The sequence below is a fragment of the Berghia stephanieae genome, chromosome 4 (genome assembly GCF_034508935.2).
Source record: "Berghia stephanieae isolate SIO BIC M18660-M18661 chromosome 4, UCSD_Bste_1.3, whole genome shotgun sequence".
Classification (NCBI taxonomy): Eukaryota; Metazoa; Mollusca; class Gastropoda; order Nudibranchia; family Aeolidiidae; genus Berghia; species Berghia stephanieae.
Genome location: NC_088363.1, coordinates 94,594,620 through 94,604,480, shown reverse-complemented (window position 1 = coordinate 94,604,480; position 9,861 = coordinate 94,594,620). Strand labels below are relative to the sequence as shown.

The 9,861-nt window shown below is 37.0% G+C and overlaps 1 protein-coding gene across 1 annotated transcript; it reads left to right on the top strand.

Annotated features, from left to right (window-relative positions):
• The first annotated feature begins 590 nt into the window (after positions 1-590).
• On the top strand, positions 591-7,366 carry LOC144971602 (uncharacterized). Its single transcript, XM_078912674.1, has 3 exons — positions 591-719; positions 4,641-4,704; positions 5,936-7,366. The coding sequence occupies exons 1-3, from the start codon at positions 674-676 to the stop codon at positions 6,264-6,266; spliced, it is 441 nt and encodes a 146-aa protein (XP_078768800.1). The 5' UTR covers positions 591-673; the 3' UTR covers positions 6,267-7,366.
• The last annotated feature ends 2,495 nt before the right edge of the window (positions 7,367-9,861 follow it).

Below are 9,861 nucleotides of genomic sequence, written 5' to 3'. Positions count from 1 at the left end.
GGGGGGGGAGGTGGTTTATATTTATCAATCGATATAGAAAATAAAAGTTTTCAGACCGATATTATTTCAAATAATTACGTTTTGTCAATTTATTGCACGACTAGTAAACTCAATTTTCTTGTGTTTTATAACAGAAAGACATAACTACGATTTAGCAAAATATGCTGAACACCAAGAAAAAAAAAAGAATCGTGCTGGTACAGATTGTCATTAACACGATATCAATCACCAATACACGAAATTATCTATACACATGGTGGCCTCCCTTTGACTCAGTGTGACAGTGTACATTCCGTATTATAGGCAATGGCAGATCTTTTTTGTTTGTGATATTTTGTAATAACAGAACTAATTATAGAAAGGATGTTGTTGTTGTTGTTGTCGATGATGATGATGATGATGATGATGATGATGATGATGATGATGATGATGATGATGATGATGGTGATGATGATGGTGATGATGATGATGATGATGGTGATGATGATGGATAATTCAAAATGGCAGTACATACCAATACCTCTTTTTAAAAAATAAAATGTCGAGTTGAGATCTTCTAAAATGGAGCGCATACCACTTTAGATGAGTTTGTCAAGAACATAATTCAAAGAGTCAAGCCACTTACAAATCTTTTAGTTTGTTCTCCAAAGTGTAAACGTTCATTTGTTCAAGCATGGCAATGTTCTCTTCTAAACGGATTTGTATTATTTTAATTCTAGGTAACTCGCTGAAGAAATAATGATCCATTCAATCATTTCATTTATTTCTTGTAATGATTTATATAGATATTTGAAATTCTTTTCTTTTTATTATTAACACAACCATTTTAATTCTATTGCTGGAAGTTTGAGAAACAAACAAAAAAGAAATATAAATTCGCTTTCAGACCGGAAGGTCTCTAGTTAGGGGCGGCACAAAGTTAAAAGGGATTTTACTCACATCTTCTCACCGCACTTACATGCAAAAGTACCTGGCAAGTAACAGAAAGTGGTCGTTTGGGTCTATCCCGAAATGGCCGGAGGAGCCGCATTTGAGTACCCTTACGGTACCAATTTTTCTCCATTGAACATAACTCTAACTTTACCTAGTTGCACTCCGACTGATGTTTTGGTTACTCCCGTTTTTGGTTGTTTTTGTTGTTTTTGGTTGTTTGTTTGTTTGTTTGTTAAGGGAGGGAGGTGGGAGGCTTAACATAAAGACAAACTCTCGCTTCGCATGAGAAAATGGAATTATCTCTGACTGACTGACTTAGATGCCTTTCGCGTCTCGACCGAAAGATCGGGTCGCTTTGGCTGTTCCCAGTATTTCCTGTGTGAGGTGTCTCCAATATTGCCGGTCCTCTGCTAGCGTTCTCAGATTTTCAAGGTCCCCTGCCGTTATGAGACTAATGCTTTGTCCAAGTGTTGTGAGGTTTTTGTTTAGGATCACAGGGAGTGTTGTGATCGGTCTTCCTCTGAAAAGGTTACCGTGTTTTTGGAAGTATCCCGATATGGCTTGGTTAGCTGGTTTGTTTTTGTCCCTGCGTAGTATGTGACCGAAAAGTTGCCATCGTTGTTGTAAAATGTCAAGGGAGATTGGTCTTTCTTTTGTGATCTTATAGAGTGATTCATTTGAGATCTTTTTTGGGTAATTGATGTCCAGTACCCTTCTTAGCTGTGTGCGATGGAAGGCATCCAGATGTTCTTCTTCGGATTTTGTCAACACCCAAGTGCCGCAGTTATACAGAAGTACCGGTTTTACAAGAGCACGGTACAGTTTCAGTTTGGTTTTTCTCTTTATTTTGTCACCTCTAATCCATACATTGGTGAGTTTACTGAGTGCGGCGTTTGATAGCTGTTTTCTTCTTTGTACATCCTCGGTGTCTCCAATTAGTGAGCCGACTTTCTTTGTTCTTTTCCATTCCTCTTTGTTCCTCGATATTGTTGTAAATTCGGTTTTATTGGCATTGACTTGGAGGTTATATTTCATGAGGGTATTTTGTATGATGTCTATATTTGCTGGTGTTGATCCAATAAAATCGACATCATCTGCATAGGCGATTTGTCTAGGGATTGCATTCTCAATATGAGTCGTTGGTTTTGGAATGACTTTTCGAACTTCTTTCAGAGCGTGTTCTAAGTATATTGTGAACAGAATCGGGCTCAGACTATCTCCTTGGGGGGGTCCCGATGTTACTTTCGAACTGCGTCTGTTTTGTGGCCCCGTATATCCTTGGTTGTATCTTTGTGTTGCTGAGGAGAAATCGGATTATAATTATCTCTATTTTCTTTAATCTGTAATACATTTAGAAATTGAAAGGCAGTACTCGTGAGAGCGTAGCAAATCCGATGATCATGGAAGGTAACAACGAATTATTATATTATACTAAAGATAGAACGAAGATGACGTACTCAGGTCTTTGTTATTTTTTTTTTTTTTTTTTTTTTGCTACCCGCGTTTATGAGTAAATCTCACTAAACTGTATCAACCAGACTATAAACGTTCATGGTTACACAGAGTTTTGTGTGTTGGTCCTTTATACTTCCGGATGGCAATGTTGTGAGCTTATTATCCAAGTGCGTACTATCTATAAGATACAATTCGGTCAGCCAGCTCCACCGGGCGTTTTGGAGAGCGTGCTGGATTTTGGTGTGCTCGGATGGATCTAGCGAATACTGGAATCAGATTTCATGACAATGAGATGATCACGGGCCATGACAATGAGATGATCACGGGCCATGACAATGAGATGATCACGGGCCATGACAATGAGATGATCACGGGCCATGACAATGAGATGATCACGAGCCATGACAATGAGATGATCACGGGCCATGACAATGAGATGATCACGGGCCATGACAATGAGATGATCACGGGCCATGACAATGAGATGATCACGGGCCATGACAATGAGATGATCACGGGCCATGACAGTGAGATGATCACGAGCCATGACAATGAGATGATCACGGGCCATGACAATGAGATGATCACGAGCCATCGTGTCAAGTGTTACGCAAAATTATACTTACTTTTTATATTTTTGTCTTTTCGTAACAAACAATAATTGTCCCCTTCTGTCTCGAGGATATCATGTCATTAGCTCAGCGGAAAGGTGTTTCGTAGATACCAAAAGTAAAGCAAAATTTAGAGTGGTCAATGGTCGGATAGGTGACACCTATAACAAAAAGGCTGGCCTTCGCCTGGTGTGATAGGGTAAACTACATTATGCATACCACTCATTCACATTTTATTGAGTACCTCGTTTATAGACAGTGACAGATATTGTTGTGGGGATTCAACAAAAGTACCCTTAACCATTTAATAATTTGTACTACGTGGAATGAAAGTTCGGATTCATATTATGGTAAATCACACCAAAAAAAAAAAAAAAATGAAGCGTTTTTGTTAATGCTTTGAATATGACGGATACGTTAAAATGCGATATAAAACGTTCGTATATTTATATTATATTTCAATTGTGTTTCATTTATTGTATTCCAAAGCAATGTGCATTCCTTATGTCTGTGTGTTTCATTTATTGTATTCCACAGTATGTGCATTCCTCATGTCTGTGTGTTTCATTTATTGTATTCCACAGTGATGTGCATCCCTTATGTCTGTGTGTTTCATTTATTGTATTCCACAGTGATGTGCATCCCTTATGTCTTGTGTGTTTCATTTATTGTATTCCACAGTGATGTGCATTCCTTATGTCTGTGTGTTTCATTTATTGTATTCCACAGTGATGTGCATTCCTTATGTCTGTGTGTTTCATTTATTGTATTCCACAGTGATGTGCATTCCTTATGTCTGTGTGTTTCATTTATTGTATTCCACAGTGATGTGCATCCCTTATGTCTGTGTGTTTCATTTATTGTATTCCACAGCAAGGTGCATCCCTTATGTCTGTGTGTTTCATTTATTGTATTCCACAGTGATGTGCATTCCTTATGTCTGTGTGTATCATTTATTGTATTCCACAGTGATGTGCATTCCTTATGTCTGTGTGTTTCATTTATTGTATTCCACAGCAATGTGCATCCCTTATGTCTGTGTGTTTCATTTATTGTATTCCACAGTGATGTGCATTCCTTATGTCTGTGTGTTTCATTTATTGTATTCCACAGCAATGTGCATCCCTTATGTCTGTGTGTTTCATTTATTGTATTGCACAGTGATGTGCATCCCTTATGTCTGTGTGTTTCATTTATTGTATTCCACAGTGATGTGCATCCCTTATGTCTGTGTGTTTCATTTATTGTATTCCACAGTGATGTGCATCCCTTATGTCTGTGTGTTTCATTTATTGTATTCCACAGTGATGTGCATCCCTTATGTCTGTGTGTTTCATTTATTGTATTCCACAGTGATGTGCATCCCTTATGTCTGTGTGTTTCATTTATTGTATTCCACAGTGATGTGCATCCCTTATGTCTGTGTGTTTCATTTATTGTATTCCACAGTGATGTGCATCCCTTATGTCTGTGTGTTTCATTTATTGTATTCCACAGTGATGTGCATCCCTTATGTCTGTGTGTTTCATTTATTGTATTCCACAGTGATGTGCATCCCTTATGTCTGTGTGTTTCATTTATTGTATTCCACAGTGATGTGCATCCCTTATGTCTGTGTGTTTCATTTATTGTATTCCACAGTGATGTGCATCCCTAATGTCTGCCCAGGCCATTACCCCAAGTACCAAATATATCGGCCAAAAAAGTAAGAGATTGACTATTCCCACCCATGATTCTTTAGTGGTAGTTCTTTAGAGACTTAGTTTATCCTGGTTTCCCTAACTTTAATCGGACAATAGTAATTGTTTCCCTCCCCATTTGACAGAACGATAGCGAAGCGAAATGCTTTTTTGACATATCTAATAGAGCCGGTTAACGACCTAATCACTAGTAGATGGACTTGAGAAGAAAAGAAAAAAAAGGGAGGGGGGGGGGGGGGGGGGCGAGGAAATAAAAGCAACCCTTTTTCGTTTAAAGGCGAGTACAAGTAAAAGATTATATCAAATTGCAATAAGATTTTTTTATTATAACAAATGAGCAAATAAATGAAACAATAAATAGATAATTTAAATGAAATAAAAGAGAAAATAAACGATAAATCCATACAATAATTGAAATTGATAGGATACCAAAATAAATACTCCCTTGTTTGTGTGTGTGTGTGTGTGTGTGTGTTTGTGTGTGTATTTGTGCGTGCATGCGTGTGTATCTGCAGTTCTTTTTGTAATGTGAAAGCCCGTTCATCATCATCATCATCATCATCATCATCATCATCATCATCACCATCATTATCATCATCATCATCATCATCATCATCATCATCATCATCATCATCGTCATCATCATCATCATCACCACCATCATGAATATCATCCACAACAACAACATCAACTACCTCAAACGTCATCGTTTGTAACGAGGTCAAGTGATATTGATTGTGGTCAGTTTCTAAATGATGTTGACAATGAATCTCTTGCTTCGGCTGTCAGTTCTGGGTGTGACGCTTAATTCACATTTCCTCCTTTGTCTGAAGGCGAATGATAATTTGGTTCCAGCCTGTCCGATTGAAATTCCAATATTATTAGCCTAAAGGACGTCAAAGAGCGATTGTTGATGCAAATAATTGAAGTAAATGGAAAATCTGTGCCCTACTGTCTGCTGAGTGAATAGATATATCGTAATCCGAAGCGCATTGGTCATGATTAATTTGGATAGATAATTTTCTATATAAACATTCATATTTATAAATATGTATCGTTTCTACTCTCTCTCTCTCACTCTCTCTCTCTCTCTCTCTCTCTCTCTCTCTCTCTCTCTCTCTCTCCCCTCTCTTAATATATATAATAATATTTAAATTTTTTTATATATATATATATATATATATATATATATATATATATATATATATATATAATATATATATATATCTGTTACAGACACTACTATTATTATCAGCACCACCAGTCACCCACCAAAGTTATTCACGTCCATCATGTCCCATCTGGTAAAAGTAGCGGAGCTTATCCCGGCCCCTCTATGATGCACGGTGGAGGTCATTACTACCATCATTACGTGAAGGGACCGAGTAGAATGCACGGGGATCACTACAGCCACGGCAAAGATGGAACTTCTCTCATGGATCTCCTCGTCCTCTCAAGTCTCCAAGGTGGAAATGGTGGTTCGGGCTTGTTTGGGAATGGAGCCAGCAACAACAACAGAAACAATAATAATATTTTACCTGCCTTGATTGCTGGCCAATTAGGATAACGTGAGATACATCACTGCCGTACTTCCTGGAAGTGACACTTTTGAGAGTTTTTTACAAGATGAGGATCATTTTGATCAATCGATATTTGAAGATCTAGTTTTCTGGCCAAAATGTTAAAACTGTAGAAGACATATTAGATAAAGACATTAATCATTTTTAGATCTTTATCTACGGGTTTGGGTTTACTTTCATCTGATTCAACAATAATGTCTCTTATTATTTGATTGAATCGAATCGAAGATTTCATCTTTTTAGTTCAGGCAGGAGCAGTATTATCGCTGCGACTAGAGCATCACTTTATCTTTATCTGTTTCCTTTACGAACAATCTGTGCTTATACTGAGATGAATAATGGGATACATTCTAATTTGAAAAAGGGTTCAGACCAGACTTACATTTCTTTGACATAATACAGTATTTTGTTGTGGCAGCAGGAAACTTAGACCATCCTAGCATTGACATCAGTAACAGCGATGCGAGTCGAGCTTCATTGATCTCCCAGTAGAATGACTGCAATGCCTCCTCTGCTGTATTTTCTGCCGTACTCTGAAAAAAAAACAGTTTATAAATTTAGGGCAGAAAACTCATCCTTCAAATATCGAGCGATTACAATGAGCCTCATTTTGTCAAAATCTCTGAAACCTGGAACCATCCTTTTTCAAAATACGTCATGGTTGTCAAACCAACCTTTTCAGTTTGATCAGATAGCTTTTACTCCTTGTATTGATAAATTGAGATGACCACTAATATGTCAAAAGGGTTAATACCTGAAATTTTTATAAGGCTGTTTGAAGCAGGACAAGATAATGGTGTCAATTCAATAAACAGTCAATACAAATCTCATTGGTCATACAGAGACTGTGTCAAGTGTCAAGTATAATGTTTATAATGTTTAAACACAAAACGATGGAAGGAGTTTATTTTTTATAAAAATGTTTTCTCTCAGTTAAATGATCCAATTTGGCTCAGCCTCATATCAAACAATTAATCTCCAAAACATCTAATTCGAGACGTATTATATTCTACTTCTATATCACCCTCAATATATTGCTATTGGAGTGACAATTCAAATAAAAATAGATAAAATATATAGAATGGAATACATGCATTGTTATAAGAGTTGACTTCATTTGTGGCGTTGGTGATCCAGCAATACTGGGACGCCTTGCATGGTTAGTTATAAGATTAGTAAAATTGTCGCAAAATATAAAGAACAGATTTAAGCCCAGCGTTAAATTTTTGCATGAGACACTTAACACATTTTCCCACTCATAGCTAGGGGTAATTAGGGACACAAAACCCCGAATCGCGCAAATTAGGGATGAAAGCATGGAATTTTTATGAAAAAAAGCTCGTGCTCTAAGGTTTAAATTGTGACGTAGAACCACTTTCTCATTACTCCAAGAGCTGAGATATCAGCAATTTAAATTGTGTAAAAATTAACGATGGTGATTTAACTTGCCAACTTCACAACGACATTTTACTTTGGTGTCAAAAGGTCATCGGTACCGAGTACACATGTTCATGTGCCTTGTTGCTTAAATCGAAATCGGAATTATAACTTATCGTTTATTCATAACACACAACCAGTCAGTGGCGTGCATGCTTACAGTATAAAGTGCTGCTAGAATCAGAAGAAAAATGACTTACACATGCTATACTTGTAAATACTGTTATGGCCTAGCATTGGTTGCTAGGAAATCACCAGAATGAGTCTGGAGTTGACCGTGCCTTCCCAGGGTGCTAGGCATTTTTGAATCCCGTTTTTAGCCAATCAGGGTTCGAGCCTGGTGCTATATAAGCGTAGCGCCGGAAACCAGAGGGGAGTTCTTATGTCCAGCTGAACAGAATACCGCTTTCCAGTCTCCTGTTTTCTATCACTTTAATATTGCGGTGTTCCTTATTCGTGGATGTCAGGAGAAAGGATGAATGGATAAATAGAATTGTATCGTTCTATTTGTGTTATATCTACATGTAATTTAGTTCCGTAATAAATGTATCGCGTTCATAAACCTTGATCTCCATTTATTTTGTCGTTAACATTGTCTGGCCGGGAAACATGGACTTTCTCCTTCCTTCTCTTCCCTCTTAATGGACAAAATCAGACATTGAAAATGTTAACACTTGACGCCATGGATTTTGATATTACATGTTATAATCTTCATAGGCTATGACATTGTACCGTAAAGCATCTGAAAGTTGAAATTAGTAACTATAAAAGCTTTTAAATAGCGCAAATAATCATAGCTTAATCTGAGTTGTCATTTTTTCAAATTGGAAAAATTATTTTTGTTGGTTGTGCACACATTTTGCAGGTCTGATAATGGAACTCAATTATGGGCTTGTTTTAACACATTTGTAATTGACACTTTGGCGTTAGATTGAGAGTCATTACAATAATAAAACCAGGTTTTCAGACCTGCAAGTAAGTACGCGTTGGTCATGGGTGTATGGAATAAACATGCAACTCATTAGTGTCATACAACAGAACATTCTAGAGAGATTAATATCTAAGCTTGGATATGAATTATGGAACGGAGTATAGCCTATAGTCCAGTACCTCTTACCAATGGTGGACAGCGATTTGGTTATATATGTAGACAAGTTTTGTGGGGATAATGATTCCTTTTGATAAAACACCTGGGGCCGTTTTCCTGAACGCGGACTAGCGCTGAGTCTCTGACTATCTCTGACTTTAGTCAATGACTTGAAAAAAATCGGATTTCATGTGAGCTGACTAAGCAAGTCCAGGACTAAAATCACGGAACCTTCGGACTAAGTTTTAGTCATTTGCCGAAGCAAGACTTCATGATTTAGTCTGAGTCTAGTTACTAGGTGACGTCATAGCGTCACGAAGATAGCAACTATTTTTAGATTGAGTGCGCTTCGCTTATGAAAGAAAAAAGGTCGGTTTCGAAAGAGAGACAAAAAATTGTCCTGTTGCCATGGACAGTGGCTTTTTAAAAAACATAAGATAAGTGGAAAGCACACATTTTTGTGAGTAAAAACTTTTTAAAAAACTGAATATATCGGCCCGGTCAATGAGAGTGAATGAAAAAAGCGATGTTGGAAAACAAGAAATTGGTTTTAAATTGACAATTATCAAATTTCATTTTTTGGTTGTTCAAGAAACTAAAATCATTTTATAAACAAAAACAAAATAATTCAACATGGCGATAAGTTATTGATGCATTGAGTTTAGTTAAAAAGCTCACATCATCCGCCAACCGGATATAACGCACCAACACACAAAACAATGTGTAACTTTAATTTTGTATAATCTAATTAATATAATTTAGTGAGAACTACTCATAAAAATTACTAGAAAAAAAAACAATAACAAAGAGCTGAGTGACGTCAATTTCGTTCTATCTATAGACTTAATTTACAAGTTTAAAAATGCGACCCTCCGTGACATTTTCAAAACAGGAGCTGAATATCCAAGGCTGAGTCGCTTCCTCAACCAGTCACATGTAACCCAGAAACAAATTTACGTCTAATGAAGTAAACATGCTTTCCTTCTATAGAGTGAAAGCTACGACAATTGTGAACACGCTAAGAAAGGAAAAGAAATAAAATGATATGTGCATGACAA